A 22,711-nucleotide genomic window follows, 5' to 3' on the forward strand; every position below is an offset into this window, starting at 1 on the left:
AAAATATTTTTAGTTAATCGATTTGATGAGTCATATTTTATCATCCTAATTTGATTTGAAAAATTTTTCGAATCGAGTAGTGTGAAATGAAATTCAAGTCGAGTCGAATCGAATCGAATCAAGTGAAATTAGTTGAGTTAAATTAAAAATTAAACATGTAAAATTAAAATCTTGTTACAGTATAATTAATTTCATATTAGAGCAAATAAATTTGAAACCGTATATATTTGAAAAAAATTCAAAGTAAAATAAGAAAAACAAAAGTAATACTTTAGTATGATAAACTTAAATAATTAATTAACTTATTTAGGTCTCTAAAATTATTATTTTAGAAAAATTTAAAATTTCTTTATATATTTTTATAATTTTTAAATTTTATAAACATTTAAATTTTTGCCAATTATTTTGAATTATTTTAATTTTTTGAGAGAGATCAATTTGTTTATTTTCAAAATTAGGAACTAAAGGGTATTTACACCAATTTGATATTCGAATAATTCGAGTTATTTGAATTGTAAAATTCAACTTGAATTGAGTTTGACTCGAAAAAATTGAATAATTTTATTCAATTAACTCAAAATTAAAAAAAAAATTTCAATTTTTTCTAATCGAATTAAATTTTGCTTACCCTTATTATCAATGAGACCTTTAAGGTTGAAGCTTTGGGAACTTTAAGATCAATCCCATTGTATGTAAATGTGCAAGTTCTCTTTCAAATTTATTCCCCTTAGCTAGACATTAAATTAGTTATTGAATTAATTATTCAATTCAATGCTTATAATTAAAAACTAAACCATTTATTTAGAGAACATTAATGCTAAAAATTCATATCAAAAGGGATCTGTGTAAAATTTTTACACACATTCATTATTTTTTATACAAGTTAATATTTTAACAATACAACGACGATATTCCATATTTTATTCACATAAATCATATGGGTTGAATTGAATAAATTAAAAATATTTATTTACAGTTATGAGAACTTCCAACCCATGTTGTATCTTTTTAATCTTCCAAATAACATGACTACAATGAGAATAGTTTTGCCTGCATCACTCCATCTCCCCACAAATCCATACCATTTGTCCTCACAATTAGCCCCATCTTTTAATCTTAGCTTGCAATTATATCCCATTGTGTATCCCACATTACCATATGCACTGCACAAGCCATTCAGATAAAATCAATTTATATTCTAAATAAGTGTAATACAAAATTGAGTTATATTTATTTTTCCTATAAAAAATTAATTAGTATTTGTATATAAGTATCTCTTAATTTATATTTAAAATTTAATAAATAAATATATTGTTAACACTGTTAAAATTATTTTGTTAAATTCAAATTCATTACAATGTTATTTTTTTATTTACAATATTACCAAGTGGATATTTTTCTTATTTCAAAAGGTCACATCAATAAATTTAATAAAAAATTAACGGTATTAACAATTAAATTTGAATTTTGAAATATTTGAAAATAAAAATATAAAAACTAAATTATGAATTTGTGAAAAATAAATAAACTTGCGGCATATTTTAACAGAAAAAATAGACAGAATTAAAGAGGTGTGCTTACCTGATCACCTCAAACACAATATTGAAGGGAGTGAAATTAAGGGGATCTTCTTTCATACTTTTCCTCTCTGTTATGCAAATAAGAATTACAAAAATGGAAATATAAGCAAGTTGTGATAATAATTTCTTTGCAATTTTTCTTTTTCTCTTTTGTTGTTGATGTTGCTCTTCCTCATCATTTACAAATGGGAAGGATGTATAAGGAGGAAGATACCTGTTCAATAATAAAACAAAGGGGCAAAGAAATTTTTTCAGGGTCAGAATTGAGTTTTAAATTTTTAAAGGGTTAAAATGTTATTTTACCATTGTTATTGTCTATAGTCTTACAAATTTTAGAGGGACTATATATGAAAATTTTCATTGGGGGAGGAAGGTTCATACTTGCTCTCTATTAGAGTATAATCACAAATTATATATGTTTAAATAATTAAAAATAGAATTAATTAAATCAATATAGAATACAGGCGAGTAGAAAATTAGAAATTATTGGGACCCAGACAAAGATAAATTTGGACAGCGCCACTCATAATGAGATTTAAACCCATAATAAATTTGGGAGAGAATTAATGCATGGTGAGACTCGAACATGAGACAATAGTATTCTTAATACCATAATATTACCATTATTAATAAAGGATCAATTTTAAAACTATACATAAATTTTGATTTAATATGCAATTTTATACATGAAATTTTGATTTAATCTAATTCTCACAAATTATCAACACAATTGTTGATATAACATCATTTATAGTTATATATTTCATACACAAATAATTATATTTATCCAATGTAAAAATAAACTGATTTATTTATTTCTTTAAATGTATATGACTGAATCAAAATTAAAGTTTCATGTATACATTTGAATCATAATCAAAGTTTCACGTGTGTAATTGTACCAAATCAAAATTTATGTATAATTTTAAGATCTGGCCCTATTAATAAATATAAACGTATAGTTATGGATGAAAATTTATTTGTTTTAAATATGTTATAATTAAAAAAAGTAAATTAATATAAAATATTAATAATATGTATATGTTTAAATAAAAAATATTTTTAAAAAACATTTATTAATTTTAAAAAATTAATTTCTATGAACAGTAAAAAAACATGAAATATTAAAACCAAATTATTCACTCACATCCAAAAACTCTTTTAAAAACCTTACAATTATTAATTTTGATATTATAAAAATATATTAAGTGATCCATTTTAATAATTTGGAATTATAAAATTAACAACCAAATAATTCTGATTCCATTTTAATTTATAAAACTAACACCCACATGATATAGAAATAAGACTGGCAACCATAATTTTATTTTATTCAATCATTGACAAAGGTTTTCAATTTAAGTCGGATTTTATTTTCCGATTAAATCTTAATTCAATTGATATGTGCATTATTTAATTCAATTGATATGTGCATTATTGTTAATGTAAGAGGACGTGAGTTTGAGTGTGTTGAAATGCATTATCCTCCTATTTATGAGTTAAGGAGGGACTATAGGTAATTCTAAACATTAGGTAAAAAACAACGTATAAGACAAAATATTAATTTTTAATCTCCATAAAACTGACAAGAAGTACATCTTAGCTAAAAAAATGGTTAAATATCTAGGAGATCCCTGTATTATAGGGCTAAATCAAATTTAATCCAGTCCATATGATACAAGACCTTTTAGTTACATTCACCCTCTCCAATCCCTCTTAATTTCAAAATTAAATAAATTAATCTTTCTCAATAAATATTGGAGCAAATTAATTCATGTCGATTTTGAAAGTGAGCAATTAAGGCATTAATATCTTTCGTCAAATTGTACCAATTTTGCTAAGTTTGTTAAATCATGACCAAATTGATAGAATGTGTAAATTATGATATTTAAATTTATTATTATATCAGTTAAATTTATGTAAAATTGACAAAAAAATTAATAATGTGATTAACTGTCTTTAGTTGCATACTTTCAAAACTAACATAGATTAAATTATTCTGATTTTTTTAAATATATCAATTTACTTTATATTGAAATTGAGAGGGATTAAAGAGGTATTTTTTATAAAAGAAAAATGCAAGGGCATGTGAAGTGAGAGAGAGAGACTCACATGATGACGGTGATAACAATCAGTATGACGGTGGACATCGCCGGCAGGTTAACGATTGTTTCACCGGCTTGTCTCGTATTCACACTTTGAAACAACACCCCAATTGTTTTCTCGTAAGGATTCAACCCCTTCAACGATTTCGAGTTCCATTCCATGACAAAAAACAACACAACCTGAATCACCACAAACCCAAAAGCTGTGCCGACCAAACAAAACGAGCACCGTGTCGAAACCAAGTGATGGAACCCAATTTCCTTTGTGTTTTTCAACAAATAATCACAATAATCTCTCACTTTATTCACACATTTCCCTAAAACCCATATTGAAAATCTCAAACACGTAGGGAATAATGTGTTACCTAGAATAACAAAAGGGATTATTACAAGGAAGAGACCTGGGTTTTTGTTGAAGACCAACATGTTCTCATTTGTAGGAATGAAACCACAATTGGTGAAACTTGAAATAGTGGTGAAAATTGAGAATGTGAATAGGTTTAGTCCTTTGCTTTTTAGTGTCCTATGAGCATTTGAAACAAGGGATATAAAAAGAAAAACCATGGCTATACCTAATAGGTTAATCACTAAAAGATAACCCAAAATGATAAAGCTTAAAAACACGATCGAATGGTGCAACAAATGTTCATCATTATTGAATGTGTTTTGAGCAATGAAAAGTCCAACCATGGAAGTGAATACCTCCCCACCTATGAACATCAAAATGCTCACTACAATGAGTTGGGGATTTGAAAGAATCTCCATTTCAATGGTGGACATACTCGATAATGTGGTTGCCGATACGGAGGTGAAAAAAAGATCAAGATTTCGAAGTTTAGAAAAATTTGTTCTCGGTTTCAAAACATTGAGACCCCAAAAACCCAGCAAAGAAATGATAAGAAGATAAAAATTACGAGTCCAAAATGGATTCACACTAAGGATGTGGCATACTCTATTGAGCTTTGATGAACTACAACCTAAGGGAGCTCTAAAATTTGACATCTTTTTTTGAAAACAAGAAGAGTGGTTCATCTTGATATACCACATTTGGGGATTTTTTTTTTTTTTTAGAAAAAGAGCAAAGAAACTTGTTAGTAAAGGTGACAGCTACCCATATTTTTTGTTATTAATTGAAATGTTCATCAATCAATACTTTAAATAAGATGTGTAGGTGTTTTTTTGTGAGGAGTTTATTTGTTTATGTCACAGATTATTTTATATTAATAAAATATAAGCAAGGGGGAGCCCAAGTTTGAAAGGTAATTTGGAGGTTTTTTTGATTAATTTATAGTGGTTAGTGCATGAGTTTTATGTATTGTAAAATTAAATGTTAATAACTTTATTTAAATATAAATTCGATATTCAAAACTCAATATAAATTTTGAATTCTAAACTCAAACTACTACCTTGAGAGAAAGGATTGTATGAAACTGTGATTTCACGTCATCCTTATCCGTTTTCAATAGAAGAATGTCAAATCAAAATCTTTCCAAACTTGAAACTCAATATCAACTCTCAACTCAACTCAAAATCCAAAAAAATATAATAATTATAATTAATATTTAATTATTTTAAAATAAAATTAGTAGTATTTATCTAAATTAAAATAAAAAAATATGAAGATCTAGACAAAAATAAATTTAGATAGCATCCTAATATGATGAAATTTAAACCCATAATAAATATGAAAGAGAAATCAGGCATGACCAGATTCAAGCATGAGACTACAAAATTATCAAGACCTCAATTTTGCTATTTCAATCATGGCCTCATTAGTTTAAATAAATAAGATTATTTTTAAAAAACTATTTTTTATAAATTAAATGGGGTAAAAAATGAATAATTGTTTAATTTATTAATTTTAATTACATTTTAACTTATACAAATATTTTTTTGTATTTCTAGAAAAAGCCACAGAATATTAATGGTGATATTATAATTGATATTAAATGATTCCACTTTAATCATTTTGATTTATAAAATTACCATAAAAATAATTCTGATTCCATTTTAACTTATAAAAGTACCACCACCGACATGATATAGAAATAAGATTGGCCCACATAAATTTTGTTTTCAATTTTATTCATAAATTACTAAATCAATTATTAATATATATATTCCGTGCATAAATAATTATATTTATTTAAAATAAGATAAATCGATTGATTAATTTCTTTAAACATATAGGGTTGAATTAATATCAAATTTTATGTATATTTTAAACACAATCAAAGTTTCGTGAGTATAATTGTATTAAATCAGAGTTCATGTATTAAATTTCACGTTGAATCAAAGTTTATGTATAATGTTATGATTTGTCGATCTAAGCATCCAATGTTGAGATATCAAGTGAGACTGTGATCATGATTTTTTTTTTTAAATTCAAACCTAGACTCAGTTTGACTCACACATCCAAATAATTTATTTTATTATTTTAACAAGGTATAATAATTAATTTAGTTCTTAACGTTTATATTTTTTGTCAATTTGGGTTTTAACCTTTCAAAAAGAGTCAAATCATTTTTTTTAGGGAAATGTTGACTAAAACATTAAATTTTTAATGATGTTTGAGAGGCAACCTGCGTGGTAGGCTATGTGTATTTTATGATAACATAACACTATTTATTTTATGTTTTACGTCAATAAATAATTTTAACATTTTAGTTTGAATTTCCGTTAAAAAAATTCAATTTGAGTCTTTTTAAAATGTCGATGATCAACTTTAGCTAAAAAAAAAAGTCAAATTGACAGAATATCATATATCTACTGTTATAGGCCAATTTTGGGCCGTTTTTGTAACGGCTCAATTTTCGGGAATCCTGTGAATGTTGGCATAGGTTTAATTATGTTAGTGGGCCTCTAGAAGGCCCAAGCTTAAGATAGAACCCGGTAATTTTAGTTAATTTTTGTTCCATAAGAAAAAGGGAGTGAAATTATGAAATAGGACCTATGTGAAAATGTTTGAAAATGCTATAGGCTAAATTGAAGTGGCCAAATAAATAGGAGTGCAAAATAGGAGGATTTGCATGACAAACCTCCCATTTTACATGAAGTGGCCAGCCATCATGTTGTTGTAGACAAAATGTGCACTTGATATCCATAATTTATGGTACAAATTGATACAAATTGATAATAGGTTAGGTAAATGTTCCATGATAATGGGTTAGGTAAATGTTTCATGATAATGGGTTAGGTAAATGTTTCATGATAAGAATTTCATGTCTTTTGTATTAAAGAATTAAATGGATGAAATATGAAGTTTTATTAAAAGAAAAATGGGTGAAAAGAACAAAGTTTTGTCCATCTTTGTTCATCATAGCTGAAAGTTAGAGAAGAGAAAGGAGAGGAGAAAGCTCTTGAGTATTCGGTCATTAGGAGGAGGAAAATTGAAGGTAAGTTCTTGGTACCTTGCTTCTATTTTGAGGTTCATGAGTTCTTCTTGATTCTACCTTAACTCTTGAAGTATATTTTGATTTTTGGTTGTGTTGTGAGCATTTGGTCATGAATTAAAATGAAGGAAATGGTTGTTGTTTCATGTTCTTTTGATGAAAAATGGAAGATATGTGAAGTTGAGGCAAACAAATGAGCATGCATGTGCCTTAGATGCTAAAGGGAAAAATCGGCTAACATGTTGTGCTTTAAAATGATGAAATGGAGATTATGCTTAAGTAAAAATCATAGATATGTGATGATTGATTGGTGATATACATGTTTAAATAACATGCATGCAAGATAGGTGTATGAAAGAGTGATTTGGTAATAAATCTGCTTGGGACAGTAGCAGTAACGTGACATTGGAAAATCACCATAAATTGTGGGAGATGAATTAGAAGCTGAATAAATTATGTAATTAAAGCTTATTGAGTCTAGTTTCTAATGAAATAAACAAGAACATATTTTGAATTCTGTACAATGAGAAATTTGATTCGTAATGAAGAGTGGTCAGATTAGTCAAACAGTGAAACATGGGAAACTTTGAGAAAAATCTGGTATTGATTGGCTAAACCAAAAATTCTGAAAATTTTATGGATAGAAGATATATGAGTCTATTTTCAAGGAAAATTAATGGAACTTTATTTGGAGTTTCGTAGCTCCAGTTATAAATGATTTAGTGACTGTTGCTCAGGAAGACAGCTTGCAGTGAAATTATGATTATGTGGTAAACATTGACAAAAATTTGTTAATGAGTTGCTTATTGTTTTCTTATAAGCTTACTATGATCTGTAAGTGTGGTTGGCCGAATATTGTAAGGGGTTAATACGTAGTTTGTATTTGAATAGTTAGATTAACGTGTTAGTAATCCAATTGTAGGCAGCTCGTGTGTGGATCTCGACATATATCGTCGCAAGCAGTGTGTAACTAACACCCTCTTTCTTAGTGCGGATCGGCAAAAGTCGAAAAGCCGAAATGCCGAAAATCGGTATTTTTTAGATTTGCGAGTGTGCGAATGCTCGTGAGGTAAATCGATTAATGTTTTTGGTAAACTGCAAAAATTTAGATTGCAAAGTGCATGATTTCTGTGCCCTCGATATTTTTGGGCTTAATGGGCCAAAATTGGAATGATGGGCCAACGGGCCCAATTCGGTAAGAACCCTCGGTACGTGATTCTGTTAGTACGTGAAAAGTAGGAATATGCATGAAAAACCCTAAAATAGATAAATTACTGAAATACCTTTAAAAGTGAAAAATTTACAGTTTTAACCCTAGGAGATAAATTATCGAAATACCCCTAGGGTTAAATTGACCTAAATGCATGTTTGACTGTTGTTATTTACTGCATGCCATGTTGTTATTATCGATGCATGGGATTGAGATATTGACGGAGGAAGTCTTGAAAGTGGCTTGTCCACGTCTTGGAGGCTTTGCCTCAATTTACTATTAACTGGCGACAAAGTACAGCTCGTGGAGTGTTAAATTTGGGTGGGTTGAGCTATTCCCACATGGAGTGTATGGCTGGTACGGGTGGAGTGTAGTGGTTGGTGGGTTGAGTAGTCTCCCAAATGGGCTAGCATATGTTTCTGATGTTGCATGTATTTTGAAATGGGCCTATGGGCCATCTCATTATCTGAATAAGGGGCTAAGGCCCGGTTTATTATGTCTGAAAAGGGCTCGGCCCAGTACCCATTGTTCTGAATGGGCTTAGGCCCAATAGGCTTGAGCTGACTTGGGCTTTGAATGGGTTTTCCTTACACACTGAGTTTCCCCAAACTCACCCCTTTTATTTTCATCCACGCAGGAAATCCCCAACCATAGTGGGCTTGGAGCTGTGAGGGAATTTGGAGTGGCCACCCGTTCTGAAAGTTTGATTTTCTTCTGGTGAACTGGATATCCTTTTATTTACGTTTGAAGTTTTGGGTTTTTAAATGTAATAAGGCCGCTTAATTATTTTTGATGGTTTTAATATGTATTACTAAGATAGGTATTACTTATTTTAACTGTTGAAATTGGATAGCTTTAGGGCGCATTTTCAAAAACAACAATTGATTTCAAAATAACACGACAACAAGCAAAGCTTCCGCAATGAAAATATTTTCCAAAATTAATCACTTTTCCTAAAATTGACTTAATCAAAATCGGTTTCCTAGAAATATCCATGACGTTAAGGTGTGGCAATGGCGGTATGCATGTCTAGGATTGGATCCAAATGGAGCTTGGTACTTAAGAAGTCCGATGGACTCACCACCTCTTTTCCGGTTTCCTACCTGGTGCACAGCTTCCATTCACTTTAATCTATAATGAAATTATCTTTTAAAACACTAAGTAAGTTTTTTTTCTGGATCAACAATATAAAATGTTTTGAACGCTTCGATGTGGCATGTCGGATCCGGTCATAACGTCTGGGCCGGGTTTGGGGTGCTACAGTTTTAAACTACTCAGCCCAGTTACATTTCCAAATTAAACCTAAAACTACCCATTTAACAACCCCATGCCCAAAACCCAAATACAACATAAACCCAACCTTAACCCATCAGACCCAATACAACAAACTCAATAACTAAACCTACCCAATACCCATTAGCCCAACTAAACCCAACACCCAATAGAAGCCCAAGACCCCAAACCCTAGCCTCTCTTTACCTAACCCTATGTTTGGCGCCGCACCAACCTTCTGCCATCTGACCAGCACCGCACCAACCCTCTGCCACTGTCACCTCCACCATCCCTCTGTACCTGCAAGAAGGCAGAAAAGAAACAGCAGACAACACGAAATAGGAAAAGTTTGTATTTCATTCGGCTATAAAGCCATCAAAAGAAAATGTAAAAAGGGTTCCAGGAGAAAAAGTTCAATCAAAGAGACAAAGAAAAACCATTCGATTTTTAGCAAATATTACATTCATCAGCATTTAAATACAATAACATCATCAAATCAGAGATTGAAGAAACAAAAAGAAAAAACCTAAGGTAATTCTTTATTTTTAATCATTGTTTTGTTTTTTTTTTCCCTACACATAAATACTAAAAACGTTACAAACATATATAGAAAAAAATATAAAATAAATAAAAAGAAAAAATCAGAAATTTTACCTCTCGGCCACTGTAATACAGTGGGTGGCCGCGGCCGGGCGTGAGGCTCGATGATCGAACCCCTGGCCGGAGTCCCACCGGAAATCGCTCTGCCTTCACTCTCTCTTCTTTTTTTTTTCTTTCCCAGCCCCAAATGACTTTTTTTTTTATTTAAAGGCTATTTATAGCCCTTGAAAACGGAACCGTTTTGGGTTTAAAACCCAGGGCATAAAACGATGTCGTTTTGCCCTGGGTCGAACCGACCAGACCCGACCCGCTAGGATCTGCGTGTTTTTTAAGGGAGGGGTTATTTGCGCGTTTAACCCCTCCGCTTTTGTCATAATTTGCAATTAAATCTTTCGTATTTTTTTTAATTTGGCCCTGAAGGTTTCCTTGTTTTACAATCTAACCCCTGTTAACGCGCAGCGTTTTGACTAAGGGTAATATTTCAGTTTTGGTCCCTTCAAATCTCTAGCGTGTTCAAATAAGCCCTCTCCTTTCTTTTTATTTTCAAATTCGCCCAAAATTTCGTTTTCATTTCAAATTGAGTCCTTTTATATTTAAATTCATTTTCATATCATTTTGTTATTTTTTATATTATTCTGTTTATTATTCCAATTATTATTTATTATCAATGTATTATTATAGCTAATGTCATTATTTCTAATATATATATGTATGACGCACATTTTAAAATATTATAATATATTTGTGCAATATTGTTAGTAAGTTTTATATATTTTTATATTAGGTATACATTATGTATTTATTTTAATAATACATCATATACATACCCTTTTATATTATTCTATATATATATATATATATGTTATTAATATCATACTTTTGTTGTTATGTATATATTTTAATATTGTTAGATATATATATATTGTAATATTGTATATATATTTCTAATACCATTATATATTATAACATCATTATATATATACGAATCTATATAGTGTACGAATAGTTTTTATTATCATTTGTAGTATAAATATATATACATATATCATATAAGTTTATATACATATCATACATGTTTCCTTATTTTTATTTTTATTAATTATATATATTATTACTATTTTACGTATATATTTTCATCTTTATTACTATTGTTGTTAATCGTAGTATATGTTTTCGTATGTATGTATATATTTCTTGTATATATATATAGGTATATATCTATGTAGTATCGTAATAGGTTTTTATTATTATCCTCAATGTGTATATACTATGTAAATGTTTTAGTACTATAATATATATATGTTTTTATTATATATATACATTACGTATATCGTATCTTTTTAATATTATATCTTCATATATGTCATATATATTTCTCATGCTATATTACATTTTACATTTTATCTTATAAATACATGTATATATATTATTTTAACTATCTTATGCACATTATTTTTAACTTTACATTATGTATGTATCTCTCATATCATTAGTTGTATATATTTTTATGTTACCTTATATACATATTATCTTATATTATTATTACTAAGTGTATTTTGTATTTGTTCATGATTTGTCTTTATTTCTTTCATATCATTATTATTGTTTTCTAATGTTCTAGTCTTCCATGTTAACATTTTTCATTAATAATGTCATTGTTTGCATCTTCGATTTATTTTAAATTCTTACTTTATAAATATATATATTTTTTCATGATTTAATTAATAATTAAGGCAATATACCGATTCAACATTAAGCCATCGAATCTCATCGCTATGTTGGATGGAATTTGACGGCTCGTGTTAAAACGGCATACCCTTATCAAAAAAACGAAAAGATTAAAATTTCTCGTCTTTTCAATTGAATTACGACTGAATGTTATATTGAACTCGTATTTTTTGAAAATCAAGACAACACGTGTTTATAAGATACCAATTATGGGCGTCGCGAGGGTGCTAATACCTTCCTCGCGCGTAACCGACTCCCGAACCCTAATTTTTCTCTGGATTTTAACGTAGACCTAAACTCAGCCTTTATTTGTTTTAATAAGAGATCTAATAGGTGTCCGATCACACCTAGGAAAAAGGATCGGTGGCAACTCCCTGTTTATTTCAAAAATCAAACGTCAAATCTCAAACTTTTTTTCAATAAATCGCCACAATTAGCGACCAAGCTAAGCCAAAATTTTTACGTCGTTACATCTACTATTGGATAAGAAGATGAAGGAGGAGGAAGAAGAGAAAGAGTAGAAGAATGATAGAATTTTAAAAATGTACTTTTTTATTTATTTATTAAGCCATTTTTAATAAAAAAGTTAATTAACTTATTTTATGAAATGAAAAATTTAAAACACATGGCAAGATATAATTGGTTGATTTTTCTTAAACAACAGTTAAGTTTTGGACTAAAAAACGTAACAATACGATACTTTAGGTACCGAATTGAGATAAAAGAAGTTTAAGTAATAAAATGAAAAACCAAGTATACTTTAAGGGCTAAATTATAAATTAAACCATTTAAAAACTAGACAATTAAATTTAGAAAACATTAATACTATTGATTCATTAGAAGAGGGATCTACATGTAAAATATCTTTAATTTTACATTCTCATAATTTTCTTTTGAACAATTAGACGATGATATTCCATGTTTTATTCAGGTAAATCATGCGTACTAAATTGAATAAATTTAAAATATCTATATATACAATTAAGAAAACTTCCAAACCATGTTGTATCTCTTTAGTCTACCAAGCATCATCACTACAATGAGAACAGTTTTCCCAGCATCACTCCATCTTCCCACAAATCCATACGATTTGTCCACACAATTAGCCTCATCTTTTAGTCGTAGCTTGCAACTATAACCCATTGAGTATCCCACGTTACCATATGCACTGCACAAGCCGTCCATATCAAACCAATTTATTTTCTAAAACTATATATAATACAAAATTTATTACAAAGTGTTTATTAAATTATATTTATAAATAACTAGATACATGTCATTAGAGATATTCATGGTCCGAGTTCGGTCAAGTATGGGTCCGACTTATGATATTAACACAATTTATATTTGTTCAAGTCTGGTCCAATCTAAAATTTTATCTAAATTTATCCATATTTATAAATGATTATTCCAAACCCATTTAAAGTTTGCCCATATTATTTTCTAAAAACAATTTATTAAAATTATATATTAATTATAGATTTAATTTTTGCATATGTTATAATTTACATAGTATATATAAATAATATAAAACATTAAAACTTGAAAAAATGTCAGGTTAGGATTGAGTTTTGAATATTCAAATTTAAGCTCGACCCATATTTTAAATGGGCCTATTTTTTACCCTAACCCATTTTTTGTGCCTAACATTTTTGCCCAAACTTTTCAATAGTTTAAGTCGACTTTCAAGCTTAAACAGATAACTTAGCCCATAATCAATTTTACATGTCATTATCTTAACCATACTTCAATAGGTAGAAATTGAAGTGATTTGCTTACCTTACCACCTCAAATAGAAAATTGAAGGGAGTGAAGTTAAAGGGATCTTCTTTCATATTTTTCCTCTCTGTTATGCAAATAAGAAACACAAAAATACAAATAGAAGCAAGTTGTGTGAGTAATTCCTTTGCTGTTTTTCCTTTTCTCTTTTCTTGATTTTGTTGCTCTTTCTTCTCATCTTTTACAAAAGGGATGGATGTATAAGGAGGAAAATACCTGTTCAATCATTAAAAAAAATTTATGGAGATCTAATCAATTATAATTTAATTAATAATAGGAGGAAGTAAAATAAGAAGACATAAAAATAAATTTAGTCCTTAATGTTTACTCATTTTGTCATTTTGACTCTTATTCTTCTTTTTGGGGTCATTTTGGTCCTCAGCTTTTGAAAATTAGTCAAATTGCTTGCTTCCGGATGTAAAAACTGACTGAACTGTTAAAATTTTAAAGGCATTGATGTGGCCACTTGTGTAACAGTACACGTGTAATATGTACAACAGTAATCATGTTCATTCTAATTAATAAGTTCTTTTTAAAAAATAAAAGTTTATGAGTACATTTATACGTGCTTGAATAATTATAAGGTATGATGATAAGGTTCATTAAAACATTAAATTTTAAATAAAAATTAAATTGGCAAAAGATGTAAACGATAAAGGCTAAATTTGTCATTATGCCTAATTATAACTATAATCAAATCAGTACAATAAAATACAAGAATAAATCTAGACAATATTGAGACTATATATATATATATATAATTACTTTTACACATAACTCTTCCAATCTTTTAATTGAAGGAAAACGCGTTTAAGTGCAATTAATCCCATGTTTTTTTAATTATTATAATAACAATATTGTCCTTTCAGCTAAAGTTCATTACAGTTCCGGAGCTAAGGAGAGCAGGCGGGGCCTGGTCTCCCCTAAAATAGAAAATTTTTCATTGAAGCCCTTTATAATTTATAAAATTTTAAATTAGTAATGGTAAAATTACAATTTAACCCCAAAAATAATAAAATTTAATTTAATCCTTTAAAAATTATAAAATATAGTCTATTAAAATGAGAAAATTGTATTTTACTATCGAAAAATATACAATTTAATTCCGTCCTCCAAAAAATTTTCTAGCTCTACCACTATTCATTATCAGTAAATATAAGTATATAGTTTATAGATGGAATTTCATTTATTTTAATAAATTAAGGGTTTCAAAAACAATTTTTATTTCGATGTTTGAATTTAAATATGTGAAAAATTAAAAAGGAATCAAAACGAATTATTGATTGTACGATTGTCCCTCCATTTTGACCTCCTCATCTTTTAGGGATTATTTAATTTATTAAGAGTTATGATCCTATGGAACTTGAGAGGTCAAAATGCAGGTACAATCATGTAATCTATTATTAACTTTGATTCCATTTTATTTTATAAAATATTTTTTCCTATCGGTATAAACTGAAAAAAATAAATATCAAAATTATATATTAATTTTGGTTTAATGTATAATTTGATACATAAATTTTGATTTAATGTAAATATATATACATGAAACTTTAATTGTAATTAGGGTAAAGCCAAAAACAAATTTAGAGGCCAAAATTAAATTGTAATTTTAAAGAATTAAGTCAAAATTTTATCATTTTTGAGGGCTAAAATATAATTTTACCTAACCAACCCCTAGATTCACCCGATTGCAGTTCAAATATATAAATGAAGCTTTAATTTTGATTCAACTGTACATATATGAAGAAATAAACACATCAATCAAAAATGAAGTTATATTGATAATTATCTTAATGATTTGTGAAAATCGAATTAAATATAAAAATTTAATTTATGAAATTGTACAAAATAAAATTTATGTATAGTATTACACATCGAATCGAATTCACGAATAATTTTAATTCTAAAAAAACAGAATTATTAATTTAGATATTAAAAAATGATATTAAATTATTTAAATTTAATCATTTTGATTTATAAAATAACAACCAAATAGTTCTGATTCCATTTTAATTTATAAAAGTAACATCACATGACAAAGGAATAAGACTGGCCCAAATAATTATTTTTAAAGGTTCAATTAATTTATTTTATTTTATCCAATCATTTATAAAATTTTCAACATAACAGTCAGATTTTATTCAATATAGTAATGGCCGGAGAAGAAAAGCACAAATTATTAATGATGGATAAAGATCCATATAATATACACATACTAATTTTAAATCACCATTAAGATCTATAACTATTAAAAATGTAGTTACCATCTATACTATTAATTTAGAGTTTAATTGAGTTGATATCATTTATCAATCGGATTTTAATTCAGTTGTGAAATTATCAAAATTTCATTATTTTTTTATAAAATGAAAGATATTATTTTATAAAATCTAGAAAAATAGATATAGGTAGTGGAATTTAAACTCAAAATATTATAATTTATATATTTTTTTTATAAATTTATTCTAATTTTTTCACTCATATGTCCTTAGCGATATTTAAAAAAGGCGTGTGGCAAAATCTTAATTCCGTTTGTGGAACAAAATCTTTTCACCATTTGTGTAGTAAATTTCACAATTATTATTTAATTATTTTAATATATTAAGATGGGTGATGATGATTGTCATTGATGATCCTAAATGGATAAAGCACCAAATAATAACTAGAAAAATAAGGAATAAAAAAAATTAACTAAGCAATCAATAAGTGTTGAGTACGTATGAGGTATATGTACCATCTATGTATAATTATCTAATTATTTTATTAACTACAGTTTAAGAATAAAAATATATGAAATTTTTAACAAAAAGAATTAATTTATTTTTATCTATTATACAATAACCAATTTATTTATTTTTAAATATAAAAATAAAATAAAATTGAATTTATAATACATGATGTTTTTATCATCGATATATTGCACTTCGAAAAGAGAATTGAAGTTAAAACAAAGGAGTGGCATTACTGAAAAAAAATAATTAGAGGCCCGAAATATTAATGTCTAAAACCGAAAAAGAAATGAATAAAAAATAACTAGGAAGTGAGTGAGAGAGAGACTCACATGATGATGGTGATAACAACCAGTATGACGGTGGACATCGCCGGCAAGTTAACGATTGTTTCGCCGGCTTGGCTTGTATTCACACTTTGAAACAAGACCCCAATTGTTCTCTCAAAAGGATTCAACTCTTTCAAGGATGCCGAGTTCCATTCCATGGCGAAAAACAACAAGGCTTGAACCACCACGAACACCAAAGCTGTGCCGACCACACAACACGACCGCCGTGTCGTAAACAAGTGATGAAACCCAATTTCCCTTGTGTTTTTCAACAAATAATCACAATAATCTCCCACTTTATTCACACATTTTCCCATAACCCATATTAAAAATCTCAAGCACATAGGGAATAATGGGTTCCCTAAAAGAGCTAAAGCAGTTATGACTAAGAGGAGACCTGAGTTTTTGTTAAACACCACCATGTTTTCATTTGTAGGAATGAAACCACAATTGGTGAAACTTGAAATAGTGGTGAAAATTGAGAATGTGAATAGGTTTAGTCCTTTGCTTTTTAACGTGCTTCGAGCACTTGAAACAAAGGATACATAAAGAAAAACCATGGCTGAACCTAATATATTAACGATTAAAAGATAACCCAAAATGACAAAACCTAAAAACATGATGGAATGGTACAACAGATGTTCACCATTGTTGAAGGCTTCACCTTGGTTTTGAGCAAGTTGTTCTGGGTTTAGGTTCTCAGGTTTACGGTTTCCCAACTCGATTTCACCATCGTCAATAACATTGTTTTTTTCTGAAATGAAGTTACTGAAGAAAAGGCCAGCCATGGAAGTGAAAACCTCGCCACCTATGAACATCAAAATGGTCATTATAATGAGTTGGGGGTTAGAAAGAATCTCCATTTCGACAGTGGACATGCTCGACACGGTGGTTGCCGACACGGAGGTGAAAAACAAGTCAAATTTTCGAGGTTTAAAAGAATCGGTTCTTGGTTCCAAGACATTGAGACCCCAAAAACCTAACAAAGAAAGGAAAATAAAGTACAAAATGCGAGTCGAAAATGGATTCACACTAAGGACATGGCATAGCCTAGTAAGCTTTGATGAACTATAGCTCAAGGAAACTAGAAATTTTGGCATCTTTTTATGAAAACAAGAACAATATTGGTTCATCTTCATACACCACATTTGTGGAAACATTTTTTTTTCTAGGAAAATGAGCAAAGAAACAAAAGAAAGTGTTTTCCTTTGTTAACAAAGGTGGCAACAAATCATATTCTGTGTTACTAATGTTCATGAATCAAGACTTTAAATAGAGTCTAGATTATGCCAAAAAAAAATTAAATTAAATTATATAAAAGTATACTTGAATAAAGTGATGGTTAAAATTTTTTGTCAAAACCTATTTTCCATATGTAAGAAAGGTATTACCCTATCTTCTACCCCTAATATTATATCACAAAAATAAAGTAGAGATTATATTCATGAATCATATTACCTCGTTTTCTACCCCTAATATTGTATCGTAAAAAAAATAAAGTAGAGATCATATTCATGAATCATATATTTGGAATTAGCTAAAATTAGCTATCTAACAATTTATATGCAATATATATAAACAAATATCAACGGTTCAAATTAACGTGTTCATCAACAACTTGATTAATTTTTTGACTTTTGTTAAGTACAAAGATTAAATTATGATAATGTCAATGAATGGAAAGAAAAACCCTAAAAAATTCTCTCTCTTTTTCTCCAAGCCGTTTCCTTATCTTTTGTTTTGCTCAACAGGGGTGCCAACCTTTTTCTACCTCCCACCAACCCTTTTTTTTTCTTTTCCTCATTCACTCCACATGTTTTCTCTCTTTTCAATTAGTAGATCTATTTTGTGGGTATCTTTGTTATCTTCACAAGTTGTGATGAACAAATGACAACACCCGTCATTCGTTAAAACTCCACTGGTCACCAATTGTTTTTCTTGAAAAGTGGGTGGCTCTTCATCAGGTTCTTAATATTTTTATGTTTTGAGTTGTTTTTTTTTTCACAGCATTCACACTGCTCTGTTAATAGTAACAGAGCAGAGTAGTATCCAAATAAAAATACAGCAAAAATTAAAGCATAGTTCCAGCAGCATTAAAGTACTAAACAAAGCAAAAATCACCACCAAGCTTTAAACAATTGAGTCCGATTTACCCCAGCCAAAGCCAATGAGAACGTCAGGTCGTTTTCGTTCCTATCTGTTAGAATTAAGTGACCCAAATTCTTATTTAAATAAAATATGATGGAAAATAAAATAAAAGTAAAATCCATATAGAACTAGACTTTTTTTTTTATTTTAGAATAAGGTTTTTTAAACCTTATTAAACTTCATCTATTTTATATTGATTAGGATAAGGTGTTTCAATCCTACTAGAATATGGCGTTACAAGCCTATAAATAGACATAGTCTATTCCTCTTGTATTGATTCAATTTTTCGACATAGTGAATTTTCTTCTCCTCTGCCCGTGGTTTTTTCCCGAAAGAGTTTCCACGTAAAATTTGTGTGTTCTTTATTTTTATTTTATTTTATTTTATTTTTTCTCAAATTGGTATCCGAGCTTCCGGGTTATTCATTTCGATCACGGTAATGGCGTCTTTGAAGTATGAAATTCCGCTGTTGGATCGCAACACCAGATTTGCGTTGTGGGAAATTAAGATGCAAGCAGTTCTTGCACAAATGAATCTGGAGGATGCCCTACTAGGGATAGATAAGATGCCTTCGACATTAACAGATGAAGAGAAGAAGCGTAAAGATCGAAAGGCGTTAACACAATTACATCTGCATTTGTCCAACAAAATTTTGCAGGATGTGATGAAAGAGAAGACTGCCGCTGCATTATGGAAGAGGCTAGAACAAATATGTATGTCGAAAACTCTAACAAGCAAGTTGCATATAAAGCTGCGTCTTTATGCTCATCGTTTGGAGGAATGTGCGTCTGTACACGAACACTTAATAGTGTTTAAAGAAATTCTATCAAACTTGGAGGCCATGGAGGTTCAGTATGATAAGAAAGATCTAGGGTTGATTCTACTTTGTTCGTTGCCCCCGTCTTATTCAACCTTTAGAGACACGATTTTATATAGCCGTGAGTCTCTCACAGTTGATGAGGTTTATAATTCTTTAACCTCGTATGATAAGATGAAGCATCCTGTGGTTAAACCCGACTCTCAGGGAGAGGGTCTCATTGTTCGTGGGAGACAAGATCAGAATGCTGATGATGATCGTGGTAGGACACAAGAACAGAATCTTCATGGTAAATCTAAAGGTAGATCGAAATCTTCAAACAGAGGTAAAACTTGTAACTTCTGCAAGAAGAAATGGCACATTAAATCTGAGTGCTATAAGCTACAAAATAAGATTAAAAGGGAGGCTGCGAATCAAAAGGGAAAACAACCAGAAAATTCCGATGAAGCTGATGTTGTAGAAGATTACAGCGATGGTGAACTTCTAGTTGCTTCTATCAATGATTCTAAAGTAAGCAAGGAATGGATACTTGATTCAGGCTGCACCTTCCACATGAGTCCCAATCGGGATTGGTTTACAACTTACGAAACGGTATCTGAAGGTGTTGTTTTGATAGGAAATGATGCTTCATGTAAAATCGCAGGTGTTGGAATAGTTAAAGTTAAAATGTTTAATAGAGTTGTCAGAACACTTAGTGAGGTACAACATGTTCCAGAATTGAAGAGAAATTTAATTTCGTTGAGTACTCTTGATTCAAAAGGGTACAGATATACAGCTGAAAGTGGGATTTTAAAGATTTCCAAAGGTTCCCTTGTTGTGGTGAAAGGGAAAAGAAAAACTTCCAAGTTATATGTTTTGCAGGGTTCTACTGTTACTAATGATGCAGCTGTCGCTTCCTCTTCCTTGTCAGATGATGATATTACTAAACTTTGGCATATGCGCCTAGGGCATACGAGTGACAATGGCATGGTAGAATTGAGTAAAAGAGGACTTCTTGATGGGCAAGAAATTTGCAAACTAAATTTCTGTGAGCACTGTGTTTTTGGGAAGCAAAAGAGAGTTCGATTCACTAGAGGAATCCATAACGTGAAGGGAATATTGGAGTATATTCATTCTAATCTCTGGGGGCCATTCAGAGTGCCTTCGAGAGGTGGAGCTAATTATATGCTAACCTTTATTGATGATTTTTCCAGAAAAGTTTGGGCGTTCTTCCTGAAGCAGAAAAATGATGTGTTTTCCACATTTAAGTCTTGGAAAATTATGATTGAAAAACAGACGGGAAAACAGATAAAATACCTCCGCACAAACAATGGCTTAGAGTTCTGTTCTGATGAGTTTAATAGATTGTGCAAGTCAGAAGGGATCATGAGACACTTGACAGTTCGTCATACTCTACAGTAAAACGGCGTTGCAGAATGAATGAACAGAACGATCATGGAGAAGGTTCAATGTATGTTGTCAAATGCCAACTTATCGAAGTCATTTTGAGCAGAAGCAGCCTCTACTGCATGTTTTTTAATCAACCTATCTCCATCCATTGCCATTGAGAAAAAGACTCCACAAGAGGTATGGTCTGGTAATCCTGCTAATTATTCTGATTTAAAGATTTTTAGGTGTCCTGCGTATGCTCATGTTGATAATGAAAAATTGGAACCAAGATCCATTAAATGCGTTTTTCTTGGTTATAAAGCTGGTGTAAAAGGGTATAAGTTATAGTGTCCTGAAAATAGAAAAGTTGTGATTAGCAGAGATGTTGTTTTTGATGAAACTGCTATGCTACCTAACTTATCTCTTAAAGAAGCTTCCAATAAAGAAAATCAAAAGCAGGTGGAGCATCAGATTAATACAGAGTCAACTCCTCAAGCCAGAACAAAAGTTGAGAATAGAACTAGAAGAGAAATTAAACCTCCAAAGAAGTATACCGAGGCTAGTCTAGTTGCTTATGCTTTAAATGTGGCTGAAGATATAGATGCGAATCAAGAGCCATCTAATTATTCTGAGGCGGTTAGCTGTGAAGACTCAAAAAAGTGAATGTTTGCTATGCAAGAAGAGATGGAATCACTCCACAAAAATAGAACATGGGACCTTGTGAAACTTCCTAAAGGTAAAAAGGCTGTTTATTGTAAATGAGTGTTTAAAATGAAAGAAGGGACTTCAGGAGTTGAAGAACCCAGATATAAAGCAAGGCTTGTTGCAAAGGGTTACAGTCAAATTCCAGGAGTGGACTTCACAGATGTGTTCTCTCTAGTTGTTAAGCATAGTTCGATTCGAGCTTTGCTTGGTATTGTGGCCATGCATGATTTGGAGCTTGAGCGGTTAGATGTAAAAGCGCATTTGCATGGAGAACTTGAGGAGGATATTTACATGCAACAACGAGAGGGTTTTATAGTCTCGAAAAAGAGGACTATGTTTGCTTGCTGAAAAAAGTCCCTTCTGATTTGAAACAGATCACCAAGACAATGGTACAAGAGGTTTGATTCCTTTATGACTTCTCATGATTTCAAAAAAGTAGTTTTGACAGTTGTGTTTACTTTAAGAAAAACAGTGATGGTTTTTTTGTGTATCTACTTCTTTATGTTGATGACATATTGATAGCAGCAAAAGATAAAGGAGAGATAAGAAATGTCAAAACCCAACTAAGTAAAAAATTTGAGATGAAAGATTTAGGACCAGCAAAGAATGTACTTGGAATGGAGATTCTCAGAGATAGAAAAACAAGTAAATTGTACCTAAGTCAGAAGGGGTACATTGATAAAGTTCTTTGCAGGTTTAATATGCAGAGTGCTAAGCCTGTTAGTACTCTTTTAGCAGCCCATTTCAGACTTTCATCAGTTTTGTCTCTACAATTAGATGATGAGATTGAGTACATGTCACATGTTCCATACTCTAGTGCAGTGGGATCTCTCATGTATGCTATGGTTTGTTCACGTCCAGATATATCATATGCAGTCAGTGTAGTTAGTAGATACATGGCGAATCCCAGTAAAGAACACTGGAAAGCAGTTGAGTGGATTCTAAG

At 30.0% G+C, this 22,711-nt stretch overlaps 2 protein-coding genes and 1 long non-coding RNA gene across 3 annotated transcripts; 1 reads left to right on the plus strand and 2 right to left on the minus strand.

Moving 5' to 3' along the window:
* Window positions 1-838: 838 nt before the first annotated feature.
* LOC108481757 (cation transporter HKT1;3-like) lies at window positions 839-4,804 on the minus strand. Its single transcript, XM_017784840.2, has 3 exons — window positions 3,693-4,804; window positions 1,582-1,794; window positions 839-1,163 (listed from the first exon to the last, which is right to left on the minus strand). Exons 1-3 carry the CDS (start codon window positions 4,730-4,732, stop codon window positions 977-979), a joined length of 1,440 nt encoding a protein of 479 aa, XP_017640329.2. The 5' UTR covers window positions 4,733-4,804; the 3' UTR covers window positions 839-976.
* Window positions 4,805-6,921: 2,117 nt separating this feature from the next.
* Window positions 6,922-9,215, plus strand: LOC128291510 (uncharacterized). The gene is made up of 2 exons (XR_008281320.1): window positions 6,922-7,080; window positions 8,925-9,215. It is a non-coding gene; the product is annotated as an uncharacterized LOC128291510 (long non-coding RNA).
* Window positions 9,216-12,752: 3,537 nt separating this feature from the next.
* LOC108481755 (cation transporter HKT1;3-like) lies at window positions 12,753-17,827 on the minus strand. The gene is made up of 3 exons (XM_017784839.2): window positions 16,731-17,827; window positions 13,667-13,882; window positions 12,753-13,055 (listed from the first exon to the last, which is right to left on the minus strand). Exons 1-3 carry the CDS (start codon window positions 17,825-17,827, stop codon window positions 12,869-12,871), a joined length of 1,500 nt encoding a protein of 499 aa, XP_017640328.1. The 3' UTR covers window positions 12,753-12,868.
* Window positions 17,828-22,711: the final 4,884 nt, after the last annotated feature.

Source organism: Gossypium arboreum, chromosome 4, assembly GCF_025698485.1.
Source record: "Gossypium arboreum isolate Shixiya-1 chromosome 4, ASM2569848v2, whole genome shotgun sequence".
NCBI lineage: Eukaryota > Viridiplantae > Streptophyta > Magnoliopsida > Malvales > Malvaceae > Gossypium > Gossypium arboreum.

Excerpts from the sequence above, each read along its gene's own strand:
- LOC108481757 (XM_017784840.2), bottom strand. The coding sequence starts at position 4,732 with ATGTGGTATATCAAGATGAACCACTCTTCTTGTTTTCAAAAAAAGATG. Across the intron at positions 1,795-3,692 it reads ATTGTTATCACCGTCATCAT|GTATCTTCCTCCTTATACAT; the intron begins GTGAGTCTCTCT and ends ATTATTGAACAG. Across the intron at positions 1,164-1,581 it reads ATTGTGTTTGAGGTGATCAG|TGCATATGGTAATGTGGGAT; the intron begins GTAAGCACACCT and ends TGGCTTGTGCAG.
- LOC108481755 (XM_017784839.2), bottom strand. The coding sequence starts at position 17,827 with ATGCCAAAATTTCTAGTTTCCTTGAGCTATAGTTCATCAAAGCTTACT. Across the intron at positions 13,883-16,730 it reads GTTGTTATCACCATCATCAT|GTATTTTCCTCCTTATACAT; the intron begins GTGAGTCTCTCT and ends ATGATTGAACAG. Across the intron at positions 13,056-13,666 it reads TTTCTATTTGAGGTGGTAAG|TGCATATGGTAACGTGGGAT; the intron begins GTAAGCAAATCA and ends CGGCTTGTGCAG.